The sequence below is a fragment of the Cetorhinus maximus genome, chromosome 17, assembly GCF_964194155.1.
Source record: "Cetorhinus maximus chromosome 17, sCetMax3.hap1.1, whole genome shotgun sequence".
NCBI classification, from domain to species: Eukaryota; Metazoa; Chordata; class Chondrichthyes; order Lamniformes; family Cetorhinidae; genus Cetorhinus; species Cetorhinus maximus.
In genome coordinates, this window is record NC_135895.1 from 2,855,707 (window position 1) to 2,883,305 (window position 27,599).

General features: G+C 45.6%; 2 protein-coding genes across 2 annotated transcripts in view; one reads left to right on the forward strand and one right to left on the reverse strand.

Annotated features, from left to right (window-relative positions):
- Positions 1-6,249, reverse strand: part of LOC144692128 (uncharacterized) — a 49,446-nt gene extending 43,197 nt beyond the window's left edge. The window contains exons 1-3 of the mRNA XM_078560626.1: positions 6,166-6,249; positions 2,751-3,029; positions 693-1,013 (exon numbers count right to left, since the gene is read on the reverse strand). Of these exons, the coding sequence (XP_078416752.1) occupies positions 693-1,013; positions 2,751-3,029; positions 6,166-6,207 (642 nt within the window). The 5' untranslated portion in view covers positions 6,208-6,249. The remainder of the gene's footprint in view (positions 1-692; positions 1,014-2,750; positions 3,030-6,165) is intronic.
- A 4,279-nt stretch (positions 6,250-10,528) lies between these two features.
- Positions 10,529-27,599, forward strand: part of rnpc3 (RNA-binding region (RNP1, RRM) containing 3) — a 46,055-nt gene continuing 28,984 nt past the window's right edge. Inside the window, exons 1-6 of the mRNA XM_078560627.1 lie at positions 10,529-10,566; positions 12,953-13,121; positions 17,360-17,407; positions 19,841-19,959; positions 24,861-24,950; positions 25,626-25,737. Of these exons, the coding sequence (XP_078416753.1) occupies positions 10,529-10,566; positions 12,953-13,121; positions 17,360-17,407; positions 19,841-19,959; positions 24,861-24,950; positions 25,626-25,737 (576 nt within the window). The remainder of the gene's footprint in view (positions 10,567-12,952; positions 13,122-17,359; positions 17,408-19,840; positions 19,960-24,860; positions 24,951-25,625; positions 25,738-27,599) is intronic.

The window sequence follows — 27,599 nt, forward strand, 5'->3', positions numbered from 1 at the left end:
CCTGGGAAATTTCACACAGCTCAGGAAACCCAAATGCAATCTGTTAAAGGTAGAATGCTGGGTCAAATTTACAAACAATTGCCTCATAACATATTCAAATGACCAACAGAGGTTTCCCATGCACCTTCAAACTCTTTCGAGTTATCAACAGTCACAGATTGCAACTCTTTCGAGTACAATCACAGTTCTTGGTTTTTTTCCGGGAGTGGGACATGAACCCACAACCCTCTGATTCAAAGGCGAGGGTGCTATGAACTGAGCCACAGCTGACACCTCCCATGCACCTTCAAACGTGGACCAGTTAAAGTGAGCAGATTGGTTTCCAATTTGCTGACAATTACACCCTATTCCCATACTCTGCCCACCACAGGAACCTGACCCTTCTCCTTGCATTTTAAAACTTTGCCCAAAATCCTAGAGCTCCATCCCTAACAGCACTGTGGGTGTACCTACACCACAGGGACTGCGGCGGCGCAAGAAGGCAGCTCACCACCACCTTCTCAAGGGCAATTAGGGAATGGGCAATAAATGCTGGCCCATTACATGAATGAGAAAAATAACTTTGCTTTCACTCCTTTCAATCTTGACAGATTTGTTGCATGTTTCCAGCATTTATTACTTCTGATTTTCAGCCTGTTTCCATGCGGAAACCAAAATGTTTCAGCCGCTCTACAATAGATATGGGCACCAACCTGTAAACATATGGGAAGATCAAGGAAGAAATGTAGACCTAAAGCTTTGAATTCATCACTTTTCGGCCAATCCTCAATGACTTCCTCATCTCCAATGACAAAGTTATCCATGGCTTTGAGGGACCAGATGCAGTTGACAATATTATGCCTATATTTTGGGACAAGGCTGACTGGGGTGTCAAACAGGGTCAGAACAACGAGGTTTGGGCAGGAAAACAGGGGTTCAACGCTGTTCATGTTCCCAATGATGTTGTCATGTAGATAGAGGATCTGTAGAGACTTCATATCAGACCAAAAGTCTTCATCTGGGAGATTGGAAATCTGATAATGGAGGAAAAATAAACAAAACAATTATATTAGTGCATTGCAGCCAGTTACAGGGCTCTGGAGATGGAATGGGAAATAGAAATAACAATTTTCTGTAGTTATGTTATGGATTTTAGCCAGTTATGCTATCAACTTAAATAAATTATTTATATCTCCCCAGTGCCAGTTTAAACTACTGTCCCAGTAGAGAAAGAATAAAAACTTAAACCTCACCAGTCACCTACATGCTCACCTAATTAATGCCTCTGGGTGTCAGCCCTCAGGTCTTGCTGTCTTCAGCTCCTTCTATCAGACCACTCTTTTTTAGTAAAAGTCCAGACAGCACCTCCTCCCTCACTGCACAAAATTCCCTCACTTCCCAAATTCCCATAGTGAAGTACTCATCCTTGCTGCACTCAGACAAAACTGCACCTTTGAGTTACTTGCTTTGTGACTCTGCTAAACCTCCTGTATTTATATTAGATGTGATTTCAGTGGCCTGAATCAGCTACTGCTGGCTAGGGAACCAGTTTTAACTAGCGACCTAACTAATAACTGCAGCTGCCTTTCAGCAGAAAGCTTCTTTTTCACTGACTAAGGCTGAACGAAACAGCAAGTTACATTACAGTTAAATTAAATGCTAAAGGCAAACTTGGCTAGATTTTAGAAAGAGATCAACCCTTAAAATTTTCTCACTTACCAAATTCCCTACACAAGCTGAAAGACCGCCCGAGTCATGTTATGGGTTTGAGCTCCACACCAGAAGTTGAGCATGGAATCCAGGCTGACTCACCAGTGTGGTTCCTTGGAGGGGGCTCCTGGGCCCTGGCAGACAGTACTGCACTGGAGGCATTGACCTAGATTCTGTGCTCCAGTTTCTGGAGTGGAACCCGGGCCCTCAAACTTCTGACAGAGGCAAGAGGGAGGAAATGGTGGCGTAGTGGTAATGTCACCAGGCTAGTAATCCAAAGCCCAGGCTAATGTCCTGGGGACAGGGGTTCAAATCCCACCACAGCAGCTGGTGGAATTTGAATTAAAGTAATAACCTGGAATTGAAAAGCTAGTCTTAGTAATGGTGACCATGAAGCCATTGTCAATCGTTGTAAAAACCCATCTGGTTCACTAATGCCCTGTAGGGAAGGAAATCTGTCATCCTTACCTGGTCTGGCTTACATGTGGCTCCAGGCCCACAGCAATGTGGTTGACTCTTAACTGCCCTGTGAAATGGTCTAGCAGGGCAATCAGGGATGGGCAACAAATGCTGGCCTTGCCAGCGACGCCCACATTCCATGAAAGAATAAAGGACAAAAAGAGGGCTACCCACTTAGTGGACAAGAGCTGTGTTGCTCAGTAATGCTCTAAGCATATGGCCTCCACTCAACATACCTGACTGGCACTGCTGGGAGCAAAATTCACCAAGTTGAAAGCCATGGTCCACATCAGACCCTTCCAGCCTGTGGAGTCCTGGATGTCCTGGGGCACTTTCTCCCTCTAAGGAATTCTTTATAGTGACTGCCTATAAAATGTACCGTATTGCCGGTCAAGCACTTTGGGATGTACAGGGGTCATGGTGAGGCACAAGTCCCTTTGACAACTCATGTTCCCAAGGAAAGCAATGAGTCTGACTATGCACTGATTCGTAGCTGTATTGTTTCTACAAACGTTTAACATTCGGGACACAGATCTGTCAGGTTCTGAAATTTCCAATTGTGTGACACTTGTTTTATTGAACACACATCCTATATCACTTACATGGTTTCCGTGGAGATCCAGCTTGATTAAATTGGGACAGCTTGAGAGAGCATCGATTTTAGTGATGTAATTCCTGGACAGGATGCAAATCTTCAGAGCAGAACAATTAGACAAGTTGCCCAGGTTTTTCAGATAATGTCCAGGCAAGTTTACCACTACAATCTTCTCCAGTTTCTTCTCTTTGAACGCACTGTCCATCTCTCCACACGACAGGATTAATGATTTTGAAGGAGACACAAGGTGACTTCTGTCTACCTGACGTCTCACACCTGTGGAGACCTGTGGAATATACAAAATCATCAAACAGTCAGAGAGAAAGCAGAAAGGATATTATTACGATCAGGACAGAGGGCAAGACTATTGAGTGGATTTAATGCAGAGAACTGCAGACTGATACATTTGAAAGGAAAAACAAGGAGTCACAATATAAAATATACAGGGGCAGAGGGACCTCGGCCTTTATGTGCATAAGTCATTGAAAGTTGCAGAGTGGTTAAAAAGGCATTCAGGACCCTGGGCTTTATAAATGAAGCATAGAGTGCAAAAAAAGGAAGTTATGGTGAACCTTTGTAAAAAAACAATGAAAACAAAAATTGCTGGAAAAACTCAGCAGGTCTGACAGCATCGGTGGAAAGGAAGACAGAGTTAATGTTTCGAATCCGTATGACTCTTCATCATTGAGTTCTGATGAAGAGTCATACGGACTCAAAACGTTAACTGTGTTCCTTTCCACAGATGCTGTCCGACCTGCTGAGTTTTTCCAGCAATTTTTGTTTTTGTTTCAGATTTCCAACATCCGCAGTATTTTGCTTTTATCTTTGTAAAAAAAAAAAACTGGCCTCAGCTGGAGTATTGTGCTCAGTTCTGGGCATCACACTTTAGGAAGGATGTCAAGGCATTGGAGAAGGTGAAGAAAAGAGCTACAGGAATGGCTCCAGGGATGAGAAACTTCAGTTATGTAGATGGATTGCAGAAGCTGGGACTGTTTTCCTTGGAGGAGTAGGTTAAGAGGAGATTTCATCGAGGTGTTCAAAATCATGAGTGGCCTGGGCAGAGCAGATAGGAAGAAACTGTTCCCATTGAGGGAAGGATCAAGAGCCAGAGAACACCGATTTAAGGTAATTGGTAAAAGAGCCAGAGGCAACATGAGGGAAAACTCTTTCACACAGCAAGTGGTTACGATCTGGAATGCACTGCATGAGAGTCTGGAGGAGGCAGATTCAATTGTAGCTTTCAAAAGGGAGTTGGATAATTATCTGATTTGCAGAGTTTTGGGGTAAGGGGGACTAGGTGGGTTGCTCTCACAGAGAGCTGGCATGGGAACAATGGGCCAAATGGCCTCATTCTCTGCTGTAACCATTCCATCATTCGATTCCCACACTGGGACATCTGCTGCACAGAGACTCCTCCCACACTCAGACTCCTCCCACTCAGACTCCTTCCACACTCAGACTCCACCCACACTCAAACTCCTCCCATACTCAGACTCCTCCCACACTCAGACTCCTCCCACACTCAGACTCCTCCCACACTCAGACTCCACCCACACTCAGACTCCTCCCACACTCAGACTCCTCCCACACTCAGACTCCTCCCACACTCAGACTCCTTCCACACTCAGGCTCCTTCCCCACTCAGATTCCTCCCACACTCAGACTCCTCCCACACTCAGACTCCTCCCACACTCAGACTCCTCCCACACTCAGACTCCTCCCACTCTGTAGCACCTACATTGACTCCACCCACACTGAAGTCCCCACACAGAAGCCCCGCCCACACAGAGACTCTCGCCGCACTCAGGCCCCACCCCTGCTGAAGCCCCTGACACTGAGGCTCCTCCCACACTCAGACTCCTCCCACACTCAGACTCCTCCCAAAAACAGGAAGGCAGATTATTATCTGAATGGCTATAAATTAAGAGAAGAGAATGTACGAGACCTTGTACACCAGTCGCTGAAGATAAGCATGCAGGTGCAGCAGGCGGTAAAGAAGGCAAATGGTATGTTGGCCTTCATAGCCAGAGGATTTGAGTACAGGAACAGGGATGTCTTGCTGCAATTATACAGGGTCTTGATGAGACCACACCTGGAATATTGTGTGCAGTTTTGGTCTCCTTATCTGAGGAAGAATGTTCTTGCTATAGAGGGAATGCAGCGAAGTTTTACCAGACTGATTCCTGGGATGGTGGGACTGACATATGAGGAGAGATTGAGTCGGTTAGGATTATATTCGCTGGAGTTCAGAAGAACGATGGGGGATCTCATAGAAACCTATAAAACTCTAACAGGACTAGACAGGGTAGATGCAGGAAGGATGTTCCCGATGATGGTGGGGGGGTCCAGAACCAGGGGTCACAGTCTGAGGATATGGGGTAGACCATTTAGGACTGAGATGAGGAGAAATTTCTTCACCCAGAGAGTGGTGAGTGGTGAATTCGCTACCACAGAAAGTAGTTGAGACCAAAACATTGTATGTTTTCAAGGAGGAGTTAGATACAGCTCTTGGGGCGAAAGGAATCAAAGGACATGGAGAAAGTGGGAGCAGGCTATTGAGTTGGATGATCAGCCATGATCATAATGAATGGCAGAGCAGGCTCGAAGGGCTGAATGGCCTACTCCTGCTCCCATTTTCTGTTTCTATTAGACTCCTCCCACACTGAGAATCCACCCTCACAGAATCCTCCCTCACAGACTCCTCCCACACTGAGACTCCTCCCACACTGAGACACCCCCCCACACTGAGACACCCCACATAGAGACTCCTCTTACACTGAGACTCAACCCACACAGCCCACTCCCACAAGACTCCTCCTGCACAGAGTCTCCTCCTACACAGCGACTCCTCCCACACTGAGACACCTCCCACAGAGACTCCTCCCACACAGAGCCCACCCCCACAAAAGACTCCTCCCACACTGAGACTCCTCCTACACTGACTCCCCCCACCTAGACACTCCTCCCACACTGAGACTCTTCCCACACTGACTCCCCCCACACTGAGACTCCCCCCACACTGAGACTCCCCCCACACTGAGACTCCTCCCACACTGAGACTCCTCCCGCACAGAGACTCCCCCCACACTGAGACTCCTCCCACACTGACTCCCCCCACCTAGTCACTCCTCCCACACTGAGACTCCTCCCGCACAGAGACTCCCCCCACACTGAGACTCCTCCCACACTGACTCTCCCCACCTAGACACACCTCCCACACTTAGACTCCCCCCACACTGAGACTCCTCCCACACTGACTCCCCCCACCTAGACACTCCCCCCACCTAGACACTCCTCCCACTGAGACTCCTCCCACACAGACTCTCGCCGCACTCAGGCCCCGCCCCCGCTGATGCCTCCCACACTGAAACTCCTCCCATACTAAGGCCCCTTCCCAGCCATTGCCCCTAACATTCACTAACCAAATGGCAGCTCTGCAGCTCCTTGTTCCCGGCGTGCGCCATGTCCTGGTGTTGTTCCAGGGACTCCCGATATCGCGGAGCTTCCGGTTGCTATGGAGATAGCGGCACTGACGCTCTACGGTCACTGCGCATGTACAACGATCCGGCTGGAAACCAATCAGAGCAACCGCGCCCCACCCGAGAACCCGCCACCTCCACAGCCCCGCCTCCTCCACCGTCCCCGTCCCTTCCCAGTCCCCGCCCACCCCCAGACCCCGCCCCAGTCCCTGCCCCTTCCCAGTCCCCGCCCACCCCCAGACCCCGCCCCCTCCCCAGACCCCGCCCCTTCCCAGTCCCCGCCCCCTCCACCGTCCCCGTCCCTTCCCAGTCCCCGCCCCTTCCCAGACCCCGCTCTCTCCCCAGTCCCCGCCCCTCCCCAGACCCCGCCCCCTCCCCAGTCCCCGCCCCTCCCCAGACCCCGCCCCCTTCTCCCACCCCTCCCCTCCATAGTCCCCAGATGGGTTTTGACACTAGCCGATGATGAGATGTCACGGTCTCCATCACTGAGAACAGCTTTCCACATGGAGAGATACTGGTGTAATTTAAATTCAGTTAAGAATAAATATCTAGTCTCAGTAACGGTGTCGATTGTGGTAAAACCCCATCTGGTTCACTAATACCCTTTAGGGAGGGAAATCTGCTGCCCTTACCCGGTCTGGCCTACACGTGACTCCAGACCCACAGCAATGTGGCCGACTCTTAACACCTTCTGAAATGGCCGAGCAAGGCACCCAGATTGAGGGCAATTAGGGATGGGCAACAAATGCTGACCTTGCCAGCGACGCCCACATCCCATGAAAGGATCGAGAAAAGCAAGGAAGTGATGTTAAACGTGTATAAAACACTGATTCAGCCTCAGCTGGGGTATAGCCTCCAGCTCTGGGCACCACACTTTAGGAAGGATGTGAAGGCATTAGAGAGAGTGCAGAAAAGGATGGTTATAGGGATGAGAAACTTCAGTTGCCTGGAAAGATTGGAGAAGTTGGGTCCATTTTCCTTAGAGAAGGTTGAGAGGAGATTTGATAGAGGTGTTCAAAATCATGAGGGGCCTGGGCAGAGTAGATAGGTACCATTGGTGGAAGGACTGAGAACCAGAGGGACACAGATTTAAAGTTATTGGCAAAAGAAGCAATGGCCATACGAGGAGAAACTTTTTTTACAAAGTGGTTAAAATCTGGACTGCACTGCCTGAGAGTGTGGCAGAGGCAGATTCAATTGTGGCTTTAAAAGAGAATTGGATCATTATCCAAGAAGAAAATAATTGAAGGGTTACAGGGAAAGGCAGGGGGAATGGGATGAGCTAAGTTGCTCTTGCAGATAGCTGGCATGGACATGATGGGCTGATTGGCCTCCTCTGCTGTAATCATCCCATGATTCTATGAGTTTTTGATTTTTATGAATCGCTACAAATACCTAGTTCATGGTTCATATTAATATTTTTAGAGATAATTGTTAGTTTTGGGAAGATTAAAGTTTGACTGTAGAAAATGGGATAAATGGAAATAAAACAGCTTGGAGTCTATTACACTTAAAGGCTGGGGCCATATTGAATTAAGGTGTTAACAGCAAGAAAGGTAAGATCATAAAACAGCAAGTGGGCTTGGCTGGAGAATTGAAGGGGAGTCTACACTGTTTAGAAAGAAATGTAGCCCAAAGAGTTGTTTTGTTTTGGGAGTTTTTTTTTAAAAATTCATTCACGGGTTGTGGATCTTTGGCCTTCATTGCGAGAGGATTTGAGTTCAGAAGTAGGGATGTCTTACTGCAGTTATACAAGGGCCTTGGTGAGACTACACATGGACTATTGTGTGCAGTTTTGGTCTCCCTACCTAAGAGAGGATATACTTGCCATAGAGGGAGTGCAGCGAAGATTCACTAGGCTGATGCTGGGGATGTCAGAACTGTCGTATGAGGAGAGATTGGCTCGACTGGGCCTGTATTCACTAGAGTTTAGAAGAATGAGAGGGGATCTGATTGAAATGTTTAAAATTCTAACAGGGCTGAACAGATTGGATGCAGGGAGGATGTTTCCCCTGGTTGGGGAGTCTAGAACCAGGAGCCACAGTCACAGGATATGGGGCAGGCCATTTAGGACTGAGATGAGGAAAAATGTCTTCACTCAGAGGGTGGTCAACCTGTCGAATTCTCTCCCACAGAGGCTGTGGAAGCTGGGTCATTGAGTCTGTTAAAGAAAGAAATGGATAATTTATTGGATATTAAGGGCATCAAGAGGTATGGAGAGAAAGTGGGAATATGGCATTGAGATAGAGGATCAGCCATGATCATATTGAATAGCGGAGCAGCCTTGAAGGGCCGAATGGCCAACTCCCGCTCCTAGTTTCTACGTTTCTATATGGCCTTCGCTGGCTGGCCCAGCATTTATTGCCCATCTCTAGTTGCCCTTGAGAAGGTGGTGGTGAGCTGCCTTCTTGAACCGCTGAAGTCCCTGTGGTGTAGGTACTCCCACAGTGCTGTTAGGGAGGGAGTTCCAGGATTTTGACCCAGCAACAGTGAAGGAACGGTGATATATTTCCAAGTCAGGATGGTGAGTTAAAGCTACAATTAACTTAAAAGCATTCAGTGAGTCCTGGAAGGCTACATCATCATGGAGATGGGTAGAGCTTAAGGAAGTTCTAGTGTTTCAATTTATCTGTATGTTTGCTGGGGGAGGGAGTGTTCTGCAGCAGGGGAAAAGGCTATACTGAAAAGGTGCTGCTTGCTGTTAGGAGGCTCCAGACAAAAAAGTGTTGCTGTTAACTGGCTCTGTGCAGTTAGGGCTTAAGAGAAGTCCTGGGGAGCTGAGAAGGTGGCAGAAGGTCACCGGCTGCATGCTGGAAAGGGTTAGGGCCCAGGAGAGGCACTGGGAGCCATTTATAGCTTGGTGTAGCTGGGGAGAATGGAATTTGGTGAAATCCAGGGGCAGTGCCAGCCCAGTGATACTAGACAGCTATTAAACGGCAGAAATTGTGCCAATAAGTAGAGGCTGGAATGCAGGCTCAGAAATCCAGGGGACGGAGACTCAGGAGACAAGATTGAAACCCTGAGGGGTGTGCAGTCCAAGTTGAAGTGGTTTTGAGGGAATTCAGAGGCTTGATCTTCAAAAGTAAAAAGTTAACTCCTCATGTGGGAAACAGAGTTTCAATGGGAATGGCTGATTTACAGTGTTTACTTACGTCTGGGTGGGTTGCTGAGAAATTTATTGGATCTGTCTTGGTCACATTTGCTATTTATTGTGCAGTGGTGTGTTCAACCACAGTTTGCCTGTTAATGCACATATACCTCAATGTTAACCCTGAATGTCAGAGTATAAGATAAATATTGTAAATTGTTTTATCTTTCTGAACTTGTATAGTAAAGTTTATTTTTGTTTTATTCAAAACCTGTGAAATCTTATGGCTTTATTTTCTGAGCAAGTGTCTTGAATCTCAAACTTTGTCTACTTTAAGCAAAACATTATCGGTCCCTAACCTGATCTTACCAAACTCTTGGGGCTCTGGTCTAGGATCATAACAGAAGGGGGACAGAGCTAATTACAGGGCAGTTTGCTTAACATCTGAGCTAGGAAAAATAAGTAGTTAATGAATACAGAAATTGCCGTGTATCTGGGAAAAGAAAAATAGTTAATTAGCATGAATTTCACAAAGGATTATTGTGTTTGACAAAGCTCAGAAGACTTTGAAGGGGTAGCAGAGATGGTGGATGCAGAAAGCGTATTGCGCTTGTGTGGTGGACTTTAGCAAAGTGCATGGACTTTAGGAAAGCATTTGACAAAGTACCACACGGCAGATAACTGGAGAACATTGGTGAGTGTGGAATTAGAGAGAGGATAGAAATGGTTAAACATTAGTTAGAGGGGAAGAAAGGGAGATTAGGAGTTAAGGGCAGATTTTCAGTGTGATTGAAATTGGCTAGTGATGATTTGAGTTATAGATCCAGAGGGAGCAGTGTCAAAGTTTAGAAGGTGAGGGGAGTAAATGATTAAAAAGAGAGAATGGGTTTTGTACTGAGTTAATTCAAATTCTAAACTCTGCAAAGAAATGTAAAACTGTCAAATATTTACACCCTACAGGGAAAGAACAATTATTTCAAGCAATGTTAACAATGCAAATCAACCTCATGGCTTTTAAAGTGACAAAATGTCCAATATGGAATGAAAAGGGGAAAGTTGCATTGCTATAGCGCCTTCCGCAACCTCCTGGCGCTGCCCCGGGCCGCTGGAAACATTGCGCAGGCGCTCTGGGGATCGCAGTTACTGGGGGGCGGGGCCAGCGCCTCCCTCTCTCCCATTGGCTGTTCAGCTCAACGCGTCACCGGAACTGCAGTGCGCATGTGTAGAGGCTGCAGAGCTTCGCGGATCAACTTCCGGTAAGTGGCTGAAAACAGGACGGCGGGACCGCGGAACCCCTAAAATTCCCAATAATCAAACATCCCGAACCCTAAAATCCCCAATAATCAAACATCCCGAACCCTAAAATCCCCAATAATCAAACACCCCGAACCCTAAAATCCCCAATAATCAAACATCCCGAACCCTAAAATCCCCAATAATCAAACATCCCGAACCCTAAAATCCCCAATAATCAAACATCCCGAACCCTAAAATCCCCAATAATCAAACATCCCGAACCCTAAAATCCCCAATAATCAAACACCCCGAACCCTAAAATCCCCAATAATCAAACATCCCGAACCCTAAAATCCCCAATAATCAAACATCCCGAACCCTAAAATCCCCAATAATCAAACATCCCGAACCCTAAAATCCCCAATAATCAAACATCCCGAACCCTAAAATCCCCAATAATCAAACATCCCGAACCCTAAAATCCCCAATAATCAAACATCCCGAACCCTAAAATCCCCAATAATCAAACATCCCGAACCCTAAAATCCCCAATAATCAAACATCCCGAACCCTAAAATCCCCAATAATCAAACACCCCGAACCCTAAAATCCCCAATAATCAAACACCCCGAACCCTAAAATCCCCAATAATCAAACATCCCGAACCCTAAAATCCCCAATAATCAAAAACCCCGAACCCTAAAATCCCCAATAATCAAACATCCCGAACCCTAAAATCCTCAATAATCAAACTTTAAACCCTAAAATCCCCAATAATCAAACATCCCGAACCCTAAAACCCCCAATAATCCAACTTTAAACCCTAAAATCCCCAATAATCAAACATCCCGAACCCTAAAATCCCCAATAATCAAACATCCCGAACCCTAAAATCCCCAATAATCAAACTTTAAACCCTAAAATCCCCAATAATCAAACACCCCGAACCCTAAAATCCCCAATAATCAAACTTTAAACCCTAAAATCCCCAATAATCAAACATCCAGAACGCTAAAATCCCCAATAATCAAAAATCCCGAACCCTAAAATCCCCAATAATCAAACATACCGAACCCTAAAATCCCCAATAATCAAACATCCCGAATCCTAAAACCCCCAATAATCAAACACCCCGAACCCTAAAATCCCCAATAATCAAATATCCTGTACCCTAAAATCCCCAATAATCAAACATCCCGTACCCTAAAATCCCCAATAATCAAACACCCCGAACCCTAAAATCCCCAATAATCAAACTTTAAACCCTAAAACCTATATTCTATATCCTGGACCCTAAACCCTTCAACCCCCTAAAACCCTAACAAATGCTTAAACCTCTAAATCCTTAAGCCACCTAAATCTTTAAACCTGCTGAACCCAGCCCCCCCTTGCCCCGCCCCGAGTACCTACTAAACCCCTTTTCTCGTCCCTATTCCAGCTCGGGATGAGTGTTGGAGAACAGAGACTGAGGCTCTGCACCAACCCCAATCCCCTGCTACCTCACTATCCTCTCCCCAATGCCTATTTGCCTTGAAGGAGAGAGGGGAGAACAGAGGCACTATGCCCACCATATCCTAACCCACATTCCCATCCCCCATCTGGTTCTGCGGAGAATAGAGGCCGGGCCCTCAACCCATGCCTGCTACAATCTCCCTGCCTGTGCTGTCCAATCCACTTTAATCTCAGGATCAGTGCCCGGTTTAATTCCAGAGCCCAGGGCTCAGTTTAATTCCAGGGCCAGTGCCCAGTTTAATTCAAAGCCCTGATGTCCAGGATCTGGTTTAATTCCAGGACCCAGTTCCAGTTTAGTTCCAGGGCTCAGTTCGCGATTTAATTCCAGAGCCTGGTGCTCAGTTTAATCCCAGGACTGGGGGCTCAGTGTCTAGTTTAAATACAGGATCAGGTGTCCATTGTCTGGTGTAAATAGAGGACCCAGTATCCAGTGTCTGGTTTAAATACAGGACATGGTGTCCAGCGTCTGGTTTAAATACAGGACCTGGTGTCCAGGGTCCGGTTTAAATATGGGACCCGGTGTTCAGTGTCTGGTTTAAATACAGGACTTGGTGTCCAGAATCTGGTTTAAATAAAGGACCCGGTGTCTGGTTTAAATACAGGGCCCGGTATCCAGTGTCTGGTTTACACACAGGACCTGGTGTCCAGTGTCTGGTTTAATTCCAGGGCCTGGTGTCCTGTTTAAATATAGGGTCCAGCGTCTGGTTTAAATACAGAACCTGGTGTCCAGGGCCCAGTTTACATACAGGACCTGGTGACCAGAGTCTGGCTTGATATCAGGGCCCGGTTTAATTCCAGTTCCCGGTGTCCACTGACTGGTTTAAATACAGGACCTGGTATCCTTCAGTTATGTTGGCTTATTGTCTAACGCCACTTGTTTCTTCACCTTTCCAGGACTATGGCTGCTGCAGTCTCCACAGAGAATGTTGCCCTTCCAACCAAAAGCAGCAAGACAATTCTGGTTCGCCATCTTCCATCTGAACTAACACGAAATGAGAAGGTGGAACTGCTGAAATATTTTGGAGCGCTGTTCGTGCGAGTATTATCGGACAAAGGAAGGCTGGTAAGGGCACAGTAAAAACTGTGTTACTGCTGTAATGGTATTGTGTTCACATCCTCAAACACTTCCTTAACATTTAATCCCTCATGGATCTTCAGGTATAGCAGCATATTGCAGGGGTCATGTTACTAAATTCGTAATTCAGAAGCCTGAACTAAAAGTTCAGAGAACGAGTTCAACTCCCATCATGAATTTAAATTCAGATTTTAAGGAAAATAAATCAACCTGAAAAAAAAGCTGGTCTCAGGAAAGTGACCATGAAGCTGTCAGATTGTCATTAAATCCCATTGTCCTGGAAAGAATGAAACCTGCCCCATCCTTACTCTACCTGGGCCATTCAGATCAGCTCTGAGACAGTGAGACACTCCCTCCTCTTGGTATCAGAAGGCTATTTGGTCAATTGCCATTCCAGGGACTGGAGCAAAAATCTAGACTGACACTCCCATTTTAGTACTAAGGGAGTGCTGCACTTGCGGAGGGCCAGTACTGAGGGAGTGCTGCACCATCGGAGGGCCAGTACTGAGGGAGTGCTGCACCATCGGAAGGTCAGTACTAATGAAGTGCCAATGTTTGGAGGGTCAATGCTGAGGGAGCGTGCACATTGGCTGTGGTATTTCCTACATTACACCAGTAACTATACTTATATTTCATTTGCTGCATCGCACTTTGCAATGTCCCGAACTGCAAAATGCACAATATTTTGATAGTTTGACCTTTCTTGGTGTGGAACTCTAGTCCAGTACAAACATGGTTCTCTCTTAACTGCTGTCTGAAGCGGGCCAGCAAGTCACTGCGTTACCAGTGGCTCAAGGTGGCTATGACCACTTTGTCTGCATAACATGCACTGACCCCTAAGGGGCACATGAAGAGACAGGAGACTATGCCTGAGTGAGATGGAGACCAAATATGAATGCAAATGAGCGAGGAACATAAAGGTGGCCTGTAAAAACTTCTTTAGGTATGTGAAAAGGAAATGATTAGCAAGGTCAAATGTGGGCCCTTTACAGGTGGGCACCGGGGAAGTTATAATGAAGAACAGAGAAATGGCAGAGAAAAAAAACTGTTACTGTGCACCTGCCTTCACAGAAGAATATACAGAAAACCTCCGGGAAATGCTCAGCAACCAAGGGACTTGTCAAACTGAGGAACTAAAAGAAATTAGTAGAGGTTGTACTTAATTGGTTAACTAGATTGAAGGTTGATAAATCCCCTGGAGCAGATGAGCCTCATCTCAGAGTGTTGAAGGACATGGCTATCGGGATAGTGGATGCATTGCTGGTTATCTTTCAAAATTCTTTAGTTTCTGGAAAGGTTCCTGCGGACTGACAAGTAGCAAATGTAACACCACTATTTAAGAAGGGAGGAAGAGGGAGAATAGAGAACTACAGACCTGTTCATTTGACATCAGTAATAAGGAAAATGATAGAAATTGATATTAAGGATGTCATAATTGGGCATTTAGAAAGGAATGGTAAAATTGGACAGAGTTAACATGGATTTATAAAAAGGAAATCATGTTTTTTGAGGACGTTGCTTGTAGCATAGATAAAAGAGAACCAGTGGATGTGGTGTTTTTGGGTTTTCAGAAGGCTTTTGATAAGGTCCCACACAGGTTAGTAAATCAAATTAGAGCACATGGGATTGGGGGTAATGTACTAGTATGGATTGAGAATTGTTTTTTTTAATTCATTCACGGGATGTGGGCGTTGCTGGCTGGGCCAGCATTTATTGCCCATCCCTAGTTGCCCTTGAGAAGGTGGTGGTGAGCTGCACACAGTGCGGATACACACAGTGCAGGTACGCCCAGAGTGCTGTTAGAAAGGGAGTTCCAGGATTTTGACCCAGCGATAGCGAAGGAACGGCGATATATTTCCAAGTCAGGATAGTGAGTGACTTGGAGGGGAACTTCCAGGTGGTGGTGTTCCCATCTCTCTGCTGCCCTTGTCCTTCTAGATGGTAGTGGTCATGGGTTTGGAAGGTGCTGTCGAAGAAGCCTTGGTGAATTCCTGCAGTGCATCTTGTAGATGGTACACACTGCTGCTACTGTGCATCGGTGGTAGAGGGAGTGAATGTTTGTGGATGTGGTGCCAATCAAGTGGGCTACTTTGTCCTGGATGGTGTCGAGCTTCTTGAGTGTAGTAGGAGCCAAGTGGGGAGCATTCCATCACACTCCTGATTTGTGCCTTGTGGATGGTGTACATGCTTTGGGGAGTAAGGGGGTGAGTTACTCGTCATGCTATTCCCATCCTCTGACCTGCTCTTGTAGCCACAGTATTTATGTAGCTCGTCCAGTTCTGTTTCTGGTCAATGGTAATCCCCAGGATGTTGATAGTGAGGGATTCAGTGATGGTAATGCCATTGAACATCAAGGAGCGATGGTTGGATTCTCTCTTGTTGGAGATTGTCATTGCCTGACACTTGTGTGGTGCGAATGTTACTTGCCATTTGTCAGCCCAAGCCTGGATATTGTCCAGGTCTTGCTGCATTTGGACATGGACTGCTTCAGTATCTGAGGAGTCGAGAATGGTGCTGAATATTGCGCAATCATCAACGAACATCCCCACTTCTGACCTTATGTTGGAAGGAAGGTCATTGACCAAGCAGCTGAAGATGGTTGGGCCGAGGACACTATCCTGAGGAACTCCTGCAGTGATGTCCTGGAACAGAGATGATTGACCTCCAACAATCACAACTGTCTTCCTTTGTGCTAGGTTTTGACTCCAACCAGCGGAGAGTTTTCCCCCTGATCCCCATTGACTCCAGTTTTTCCAGGGCTCCTAGATGCCACACTAGGTCAAATGCTGCCTTGATGTCAACGGCAGTCACTCTAGCCTCACCTCGGGAGTTCAGCTCTTTTGTCCATGTTTGAACCAAGGCTGTAATGAGGTCAGGAGCTGACTAGCCCAAACTGGGCATTAGTGAGCAGGTTATTGCTAAGCAAGTGCCGCTTGATAGCACTGTTGATGACCCCCTCCATTACTTTACTGATGATCGAGAGATTAACAGACAGAAAGCAGAGAGAAGGAATAAATGGATCATTCTCAGGATGGCAGGCTGTTACTAATGGGGTACTGCAAGGATCCATGCTAGGTACACAGTTGTTCACAATCTATATAAATGATCTGGAAGTGGGGACCAATTGTAATATTTCCAAATTTGCTGATGACACCAAACTGGGCGGGAATGTAAGTTGTGAGGAGGATGCAAGGAAGCTTCAAGAGGATTTGGACAGTCTAAGTGAATGGGCTGGAACATGGCAGATGGAATATAATTTGAATAAGTGTGCAGTTACCCACTTTGGTCGAAAAACAGAAAGGCAGAGTATTTCTTAAATGGTGAGAGTTTGGGAAGTGTTAATGTCCAAAGGGATCTGGGTATCCTTGTTCATGAGTCACTAAAAGCTAGCATGCAGATGCAGCAAGCAATTAGGAAGGCAAATGGTACATTGGTCTTCATTGCAAGGGGATTTGAGTACGGGAGTAAAGATGTCTTGCTGCAGCTGTATAGAGCCTTGGTGAGACCATACCTGGAGTATTGTGTACAGTTTTGGTCCCCTTATCTAAGAAAGGATATACTTGCTAAAAAGGGAGTGTAACGAAGGTTCACCATATTAATCCCTGGGATGGCGGGCTTGGTTTTATGAGGAGAGATTGAGGAAACTGGATCTGTATTCTCTAGCTTTTCGAAGAATGACGGGTGACCTCATTGAAACTTTAAAAATTCTTACAGAGCCTGACAGAATGGAAATAGGAAAGACATTTCCCCTGGCTGGTGAGTCTAAAACCAGGGGACATAATCTCGGGATAAGGGGTAGACTATGTAAGACTGAGATGAGGAGGAATTTCTTCACTTAGAGGATGGTAAATCTTTGGAATTCTCTACCCAAGAGGGCTGTGGAAGCTCAATCATTGAGCATATTCAAAACAGAAATCGGTGGATTCCTGGAGACCAGTGACATCAAAGGATATGGAGATAGTGCGGGAAAGTGGCATTGAGGTCGATGATCAGCCATGATCTAGTTGAATGGTGGAGCAGGCTCAACAGGCCGAATAGCCTACTCCTGCTGCTATGTTCTTCCTATGTTCCTATGACACTGGTTTTGGGAAACTTCACCCTGCTCAGGGGTGGTGTCCAGGAAAATCCTTCCTGGGGGATGAGGCACTAATTTTCCTGATTTTAATCAGCAATAAAGCATTCTATTCTCAGAACTCTATTAACATTACACTGTTCTTCCTTTACAGAAACATACAGCTTTTGCTACTTTTTCATCTGCCCATGCAGCAGCTAAGGTAGGTTGGTTATACATGAAAAGAAACAAGTAATTACCCATAGATCAAACTGATGAGAGTTCTGCACTGCCGGAGGTTCAGTACTGAGGAGCGCTGCACTGTTGAAGGGTCAGTACTGAGGGAGCGCTGCACTTTTGGGGTTCAGTACTGAGGGAGCGCTGCACTGTTGGAGGTTCAGTACTGAGGGAGCGCTGCACTTTTGGGGTTCAGTACTGAGGGAGCGCTGCACTGTTGGAGGTTCAGTACTAAGGGAGCGCTGCACTGTTGGAGGTTCAGTACTGAGGGAGCGCTGCATTGTTGGAGGTATAGTACTGAGGGAGCGCTGCACTGTTGGAGGTTCAGTACTGAGAGAGCGCTGCACTGTTGGGGGTTCAGTACTGAGGGAGCGCTGCACTGTTGGAGGTTCAGTACTGAGGGAGCGCTGCACTGTTGGAGGTTCAGTACTGAGGAGCGCTGCACTGTTGAAGGGTCAGTACTGAGGGAGCGCTGCACTTTTGGGGTTCAGTACTGAGGGAGCGCTGCACTGTTGGAGGTTCAGTACTGAGGGAGCGCTGCACTTTTGGGGTTCAGTACTGAGGGAGCGCTGCACTGTTGGAGGTTCAGTACTAAGGGAGCGCTGCACTGTTGGAGGTTCAGTACTGAGGGAGCGCTGCATTGTTGGAGGTTCAGTACTGAGGGAGCGCTGCACTGTTGGAGGTTCAGTACTGAGGGAGCGCTGCACTGTTGGGGGTTCAGTACTGAGGGAGCGCTGCACTGTTGGAGGTTCAGTACTGAGGGAGCGCTGCACTGTTGGAGGTTCAGTACTGAGGGAGCGCTGCACTGTTGGAGGTTCAGTACTGAGGGAGCGCTGCACTGTTGGAGGTTCAGTACTGAGGGAGCGCTGCACTGTTGGGGGTTCAGTACCGAGGGAGCGCTGCGCTGTTGGGGGTTCAGTACTGAGGGAGCGCTGCACTGTTGGGGGTTCAGTACCGAGGGAGCGCTGCACTGTTGGAGGTTCAGTACTGAGGGAGCGCTGCAGTGTCGCATGGTCAGTGCGGAGGGTGTGCTGCACTGTTGGAGGGTCAGTATTATTGGACTGCTGCATTGTTGGAGGGATAGTCTTTTAGATGAGACTCTAAACTGTGGCCCCTTCTGCTCTTTCAGGCGGATGCAAAAGAATGCAGCTTGCTACTTTTAAGAGCAGTTAGGGATGAACAACAAATTCTGGCCTTGCCTGGGCATGCTTATCCTCTGAAAGGATAATTGAAAGGCAGCCTGCATTTGTAAACACTGGATGCCATGTCACTCAGTATCTGCGCGCAGACAGAGAGGGCAACTGCTTGGCAGTGGCACCAGTGGTCATTTGTGAAGCCAAGCCTGGTCAGGAAGTAATACCATAAGAAGAGAGACTAGAGACACCGATTGCTGCCCTTAGAGCAGTGAGGTTATAGGGAGATTTATTGACTGATTTCCCAGTCGGGAAGGATTTTGATAGAGTAAACAAAGAGAAACTGTTACCAGTAACAGCAGGGTCAGTAACCAGAGGGACACAGATTGAAGAGAATCGGCATAATCAGACAATAAGATAGGAACCACAGGGGGAAGATGAGAATTTTTTTTACACTGTGAGTTGTTGTGATCTGGAACGCGCTGCCTGAAAGAGCGGTGGAAGCAGATTCAACAATAACTTTCAAAAGAAATGTTATCATTCGCAGGGCTATGTGCAAAGAGAAGAGGAGTGGGATTAATTGGATCACTGTTTTATAAAGACGGTACACGCACGTTGCCCTAATGACATCCCTCTGTGCTGTGAGATTCATGATTCCAAATACTTGAATAAAACGTGGAAAATTAAAACGTAATTAGATTCAGTGACTCCTGAAGGAATAGCACTAGCAACTGACTCGATGGTCTAATGGCCTGTTTCTGTTTAGCAACAATCAGGAATTAGATGCGTTTGTCATTTTGGTGACCTTATAGTTCACGGCTGGAGTTTGTTTAGAGGTTAATTCCCTACAGCTGATGAACGTTGTATATTACAAAGTACTAAATCAGAGTGATCTCTTGAAAGGATTTCTGGAGATTACCATTCCTCACTGTCTTTCACTTTGACGTCTGTACCTTCAGCTGCCTGGGCCCTTAGCTCCAGAATTTCCTCCCCATCTCCCTTTCTGCTCCTTTCAAACGCTCCTTAAAACCTACCTCCTTGATCGAGCTTTTTCTCACCTGTCCTCATATCTCCTTATGTGGCTGAGAGTCAGATTTTGCCTGGCACTCCTGTGGAACACCTTGGGTGTTTATTCTGTTCAAGGTGCTATATAAATGCAAGTTGACATAATCGACTTTCAGTCCTCTGGGTTATTGAGAAAGGATAAGACTTTGCTGATCATATCTGCCGTCTGATATGTGGGAATGAAGCTGGTGTTGAGTTATCCTCCAATGTGCTGTTTTCAGGCTCTGACCAGGCTGCACCAGTTAAGATTCCTGGGGCACACTTTGGTGGTGGAGTATGCAAAAGAGCAAGAGCACATCGACCTACTGGAACAGAAGCTAATCTCCAATGAAAGCAAACCGTATGTACTTTGAATTCAGTCATGTTTTGGAGCTGCAACTGAAGGCTTTGCGGGTTGTGAACATACAAAATAGGAGCAAGAGTAGGCCATTCAGCCCCTCGAGCCTGCCCTGCCATTCAATAACATCATGGCTGATCTTCATGTGTATCGAATTCCACATTCCCATGATAACCTTTGATTCCCTTGCCTAACAAGAATCTATCTATCTCTACGTTAAAAATATTCCTTGACCCCGTCTCCACCGCCTTCTGAGGCAGAGAGTGCAAAGTCGCGCAACCCTCTGAGAGAAAAAAATTCTCATCTCTGTCCCAATGGGAAACTCCTAATTTTGAAACAATGTCCCCTAGTTCTGGACTCACCCACAAGAGGGAACATGCTTTCCACGTCCACCTTGTGGGTAGGCGATGCAATAATGGTATTGTCACTGGACTAGTGTTCCAGGGTAATGCTCTGGGCACCCGGGTTCGAATCCCGCTACGACAGATGATGAAATTTGAATTCATTAAAAAATCTGGAATTAAAAGTCAAATGATGACCATGAAGCCATTGCCGATTGTTGTAAAAGCCCATCTGGTTCACTAATGCCCTTTAGGGAAGGAAATCTGCCACCCTTACCTGGTCTGGCCAAATGTGACTCCAGACCCACAGCAATGTGGTTGACTCTTTGAAAAAAAGCCCTCTGAACAACGGCAATTAGAGATGGGCAAGAAATGCTGGCCTAGCCAGTGATGCCTACATCCCATGAACGAATTTAAAAAAACCTTGTCAAGACCTTTCATGATCTTATATACTCCGATCAAGTCATCCCTCACCCTTCTAAACTCCAGTGGAAACAAACCCCGTCTGTCTAACCTTTCCTCATAAGACACCCACTCATTCCAGGTATCAATCCACTAAACCTCCTCTGAACTGCCTCCAACGCATTTACATCCTTCCTTAAATAAGGGGACCAAAACAGCACACAATATCCAAGCTGTGGTCTCACCAATGCCCTGTATAACTGAAGCATAACATCCTCACTTTTGTAATAAAAACAGAAAATGTTGGAAAAACTCAGCAGGTCAGGCAGCATCTGTGGAGAGAGAAAGAGTTAACGTTTTGAGTCTGTATGACATCTTCAGAGCTGAAGAGAAGTAAAAATGTGATAGATTTTATACTGTTTAAGAGGGGGTGGAGCAGGTGGACCAAGATAGAAGGTTATGGATAGTTGGGAGCTAGACAAAGGGAGTGTTAATGGTAGTGGTAAAGACTAAATAATGTGCTGATAATGGCATAAAGGTAAGAGCAGAATGTGTTGATAGCAGAACAAGGTTTAGTGCTCTGTGAAAGCAAAACATAGAAACCAGTGACAGATGGCCCTATGGGCTGTGTGAGGGAGATGTTGGGGGGGGAAAAGGATTTAAAAAAAGCATAAATAAATAAAAATAAATTAAAAAGAATTAAAATTTAAAAAAAAACAATTGGATCGATCTGCAAGCATGACCCAGACCTCCCTGTCACTTGCCATTTTAACACCCCACCCTGCTCTCATGCCCACATGTCCGTCCTTGGCCTGCTGCATTGTTCCAGTGAAGCTCAACGCAAACTGGAGGAACAGCACCTCATCTTCCGACTAGGCACTTTACAGCCTTCCGGACTTAACATCGAGTTCAACAACTTCAGACCATGAGCTCTCTCCTCTATCTTTACCACTTTTTTAAAATCCGATTGTTTGTTTTTATTTTAATTTTTATGTTTTATTTATTTTTATTTATTTATACTTTTTAAAATCCTTTTTCCCCATTCCCCACAGGGCCACCTGTCACTGGTTTCTATGTTGTGCTTTCTCAGAGCGCTGACCCTGTTCTGCTATTAATACGTTTTGCTCTTACCTTTATGCACCTTCTTTAGTCTTTACCACTACCATTAACACTCTCTTTGTCTGGTGTCCATGACATCTTTGTCAATCTCTCCTTAGCCCCCACCTATTGCTGACCTTCTATCCGGTTTCAACTGCTCCACCCTCCTTAAACAGTATAAAATCCATCACATTTCTACTTCTCTTTAGCTCTGAAGAAGAGTCATACGGACTCGAAATGTTAACTCTGTTTCTCTCTCCACAGGTGCTGCCAGACCTCCTGAGTTTTTCCAGCACTTTTTGTTCCACACTACCTTTCACCTCTTGATTCACAGTTATTTTTGGGATGTTATTTGTATCCCTTGCGGTGAAGACAGATGCAAAATATTTGTTCAATGCATCCACCACTTCCTTATTTACCATTATTAATTCTCCAACCTCTCTAGAGGACCAACGCTCACTTTGGTTACTCTCTTCCTTTTTAAATACCTGTACAAACTCTTATCTGTTTTACATTTCTAGCTAACTTTCTCTCTTCTAATTTTGCACTGATTTATTTTTAGTCATTCTTTGCTGTTTTTTATATTCTGTCCAATCTTCTGACCCGCCACTAATCCTCGTGGAATTGTATGCTTTTTCTTTCAATTTGACACTATCCTTAACTTCCTTAGTTAGCCACAGATGGTGTGTCCTTCCCCTAGTCTTTCTTTCTCACTGGAATGTATCTTCGCTTAGTGTTATGAAATATCTGCTCAACTGTCTGCCACTGCATTTCTGTTGACTTATCCCTTAACCTATTTTCTCAGTTCACTTTAGCCACCTCTGTCTTCGTATGCTTATAATTGCCTTTATTAAATTTAAAACACTAGTGTTAGACCCACTTTTCTCTCCCTCAAATTGAGCATGAAATTCAATCATATTGTGATCACTGCTACCTAGTGGGGCTTTGACTATGAGGTCATTAATTGATCCTGTCTTGTTGCACATTACCAGGTCGAGAATAGCCTGCTCTCTGGTTGGCTCTAGAACATACTGGTCTAAGAAACTCCAGAAAGCACACTCTGAACTCCATTTCCAGGCTAACTTTGCTAATCTGACTCGTCCAAGCCATACATAGATTAAAATCGCCCAAGGTTATCACAGTACCTTTGTCTCAAGTCCTCATTATTTCTTCCTGTATACCCCGTTCTACCGTGTGGTTACTTTTAGGGGGCATAGAAACTACTCCCACAAGTGAATTCTTATCTTTACTATTTCTTATATTTACCCAAATAGATTCTACATCCTGATCATTAAAACTAAGGTCATCTCTCATTACTCATGTCATCCCTAATTACGAGAGCTACGCCATCACCTTTTCCTAGCTTCTTGTCCTTCTGAAATGTCAAATACCCTTCTATATTCAGGTCCTAGCATTGATCACTTTGCAGCCACATCTCTGTAATGGCTATCAGCTCATACACATTTATTTCAATTTGAGCTGACCATTCATCCATTTTGTTAAGAATGCTATGCTCGTTCAGATGAAGAGCCTTTAGTTCTGTTCTTTTCTACTAATTTTGCAATCTCTAGCCTTATCTGCTGGCACACAAGTTATGTTTGTGCACTCTGTCCCTTGCTGTCACACTCTCATCATTGCCCTTATTGCTACCTTGCTCTCTTGTTTTGTCCTCTCTCTTTACTTTATCACATTTTCCTTCATGTTATTCCTCACACGAACTACTTAGTTGAAAGCCTTCTTACCCACCCTAGTTATACAACTCACCAGAACATTCATTCCAGCCTGGCCAAGGTGAAGACCGTCCCAACAGTACAGCTCCCACTTTCCTGGTGCTATGGTGCCAGTGCCCAATGAATTGAAACTCATTGCTTCCACACCAATTTTTGGGCCACACATTAAACTCTTTGGTCAGAGCTGAGGGAGTGCTGCACTGTCAGAGGGTCAGGGCTGAGTCAGCGCTGCACTGTCGGAGGGTCAGTACTGAGAGAGTGCTGCACTGTCAGAGGGTCAGTGCTGATGGAGCGCTGCACTGTCGGAGGGTCAGTGCTGATGGAGTGCTGCACTGTTGGAGGGTCAATGCTGAGGGAGCGCTGCACTATTTGAGGGGTAGCGCTGAAGGAGAGTTGGCCCCTCAAGTAAAGGTTAAAAGATTCCATAACACTATTATGAATAAGTGTAGGGGAGTTTTCCATTCACTCTCCATGGTGTCCTGGCCAATATTTATGCCTGAACCAACTTGCTAAAAAGCAGATTCCCGGGAAGTATTTTGGAAGCACAGTCACTGGCAACATAGGAATCCTAGCAACCAATTTACACAGAGCAAGCTCCCACAAACAGCAGTGTGTCCTTTAGCACATTACCAGTGACTGCGCTTCCAAAATACTTCCTGGCTGTAAAGTGCTTTGAGTCATCCTGAGGTCATGAAAGATTCAAGATAACGTGAAATGGGTCGGTGGGGCCAAATTATCCGCTTCTGTGCTGGATGTTTAATCTCATTCCAAATGGGATTACAGCATGAAAACTCCCTCATCCATACAAGTTGGCAGTGGCTGTTCATATCCGTGGGAGGGCAGCAGAGAGATCGGTGTTTCACTGAGGAGAGCAAATCTGTTTGTTTGCTGTGTGATCTATCCCTGACCGGTGAGACTGGAATGGTTTTGCCCTGGGCCCTCACCTTGATGAAGCCAAGTCCAGTCCACCCGTCACCCCCGTACTCTTCGATCTACATTGAACTCCAGTCTGGCAGAGCCTCAATTTTAAAACTCTCACCCTTGTGTTCAAATCTCACCATGGTCTCGCCCCTCCCTATCTTTGTAACCTCCCCTTACAACCCTCAGAGATCTCTGAGCTCCTCCAGTATTGGCGACTGTGCCTTCGTCTGCCTTGGTTCTAAACTCTGGAATTCCCACCCGTACATGTCTTGGAATTTGCTTGAGAACACTTCTGTGAAGCACCAGGTTTTACTACCTTAAAGACACTATGTAACTGCTCATTATTGTCATGATGTTTTTTAAACTGTGGGGATTTCTCCTAATATATTTTTTATTCTGCTTATGGTTGTAGTGCAGATAAAGTTTCGAACAACAAAGATGAGAAACAGGTTCTGAAACCACGAGTTCCTGTTATCGAGGATGGGATCGCAGTGAGCTTGGGGTTAGTAACATGACTTCAAATTGCAAGTCACCTGTAATCAGCTTGACAGGATCCTCACTCAATCCACTGCTGGCAGCAAGATCAAAGTGTCGTCTTCAGCTGTGATTTGGTACCGTTCTCTCCTTGGAAGGTCATTGGTTAAATCTCACTCCAGAGACTTGATCACAAAAGGGTCAGAGGGTCAGTACTGAGGGAGTGCTGCACTGTTGGGGGGAACAATACTGAGGGAGTGCTGCATTATCGTTGGGGTCAGTCCTGAGGGAGTGCTGCATTATCGTTGGGGTCAGTACTGAGGGAGTGCTGCACTGTCTAAGATTCCAGCTTTCAGATGAGGCATTAAAGCAAAGCCTTGTCTGCTCTTTCTGGTGTATGTAAAAGATCCCATGGCCGTGTGCAAATGACACCAATAGTAGTATTTTGAAGAAGAGCAGGGGAGTTCTCCGCAGTGTCCAGGAACCAATATTGATCTCTCAACCAACATCACTTAAAAAAACAGGTGATAAGAATCCATAAAAATGGCAGCAGATTTACCACCAGGCTTGTCACCACAGCAGAGTTCAAGTTATGTTAACGTGAGGATTTTAGTTTCTGCGTGTGGTTGTCGCCATGTCTCCAGTTACTGAGCTGTGTGATCCTCAGGTGTGTGTCTCAGGCTTTGTCGTCCTTGTGTTACAGGTTGACCTATCCCATGAACCCATGCCTGAAATACCTCTACCCACCGCCAACCAGTGTCATTCTGGCCAATATTGCCAACGCCATGGCAAGTGTACCCAAGTTCTATGTGCAGGTAAAAGAATCAGCTCGTATATTTTTAATATTTTGCTGCAAGAAAATCTTAGCATTTTGCTTTTACTGAATTTTTGAGTCAAATTATATACAATATACAGCACAGAATTAAGCCATTCAGCTAATAACAATGTACTCAAGTCTCCTCCCATCCCTCCTCTTCTCATCCTATGAGCATATCCTTCTATTCCTTTCTCCCTCATGTATTTATCCAGCTTCCCCTTAAATGTACCTGTTCTGTTCACCTCAAACACTCCCTGTGGTAGCGAGTTCCACATTCTCACCACTCTCTGGGTAAAGGAGTTTCCCCTGAATTCCCGATTAGGATTTATTAGTGACTATCTTATATTTATGGCCCTTAGTTCTGGTTTCTCCCACAAGTGGAAGCTTCTCTCTGTCTAACCTATCAAACCCTTTTCTAATTTTAAAAACCTCAAGCAGTCTTCTCTTTTCTTGCGGAAAGACCCCAGCCTCCTTAATCTTCCTGATAGGTAGAATCTCTCAGTTCTCTGTACCATCCTTGTGAACCTCTTTTGCAGCCTCTCCACTGCCTCAATACCCTTTTCATAATGTGGAGACAAGAACCATGCACAAAATCTCCCAAGTGTGGTCAAACCATAATTCTTTACAAATTGAATTTCGCTGCTTTAACGGGAATTGAATCTGCTGCAGTGTATTCATTCCCTCAGCAATGATACTAAACTGAGGCCACTGTTTGCCACTTGGGAACATTGTAATATCCCACAGCAAGATTTAACCAACAGTGAACTCTAGGTTCTTGGTCATCATTTCTCCCTTAAGTGCTACTGCCAATGAACGGATAATTATCTCTTTCAGGTGGATGTAAAAGGTGCCGCAGTCACTATTCTGAAGAAGAACAGGGTAGTTCTTCTTGTTGTTATTGATCATCTGGCATAATATCTCCTTATGAGGCTCAGTGAGGATAATCTGGTCATTGTCACATTGCTGTTTCTTGATGTTTGCTGTGAATGTACATACAAACATACTAATTAGGAGCAGGAGTCGGCCATTCAGCCCCCCAGCCTGCTCTGCCATTCAATGAGGTCATGGCTGATCTGATTGTAGCCTCAACTCCACATTCCACTTACTCCTGATAATCTTTGACTCCCTTGTTAGTCAAGAATCTATCTACCTCTGCCTTAAAAAGATTCATTGGCCCTGCCTCCATTACTCTCTGGAGAAGAGTGTACCAAAGACTCTCAACTGTCTGAGAGAAAAAATTTCCTCTCATCTCCATCTCAAACGGGAGACCCCTTATTTTTAAACTGTGTCCCCCTAGTTCTAGTCTCTCCCACAAGGGGAAACATCCTTTCAGCATCCCCTTATCAAGCCCCCTCAGGATCTTATATGTTTCAATAAGATCGCCTCTCAATCTTCTAAACTTCAATGGTTACTGTCAGAGGGTCAGTACTAAGGGAGTGCTACACTGTCAGGGGATCAGTGCTGAGGGAGTGTTGCACTGTCAAATGGTCAGTACTGAGGGAGTGCTACACTGAGGGAGGCCCAGCTTGCCCAACCTTTCCTCATAAGCAATAATTTCCCCCCATCCAAACTATCAGTCAAGTGAATCTTCTCTAAAATGCTTCTAATGTAGTTATATCCTTTTTTAAATAAGGAGACCAAAACAGTACACAGTAGCCCAGATGTGGTCTCATCAATGCCCTGTGCAACTGTAGCAAAACATTCCTACTTTTATATTCCATTCCCCTTACAGTAAACTGCAGTTCCATTTGCCTTCCTAATCACTTGCTGTACCCGCATACTAACTTTTCCTGATTCATATACCAGGACACCCAGGTCCCTCTGTACCTCAGAGGTCTGCAATCTCTCTCTATTTAAATA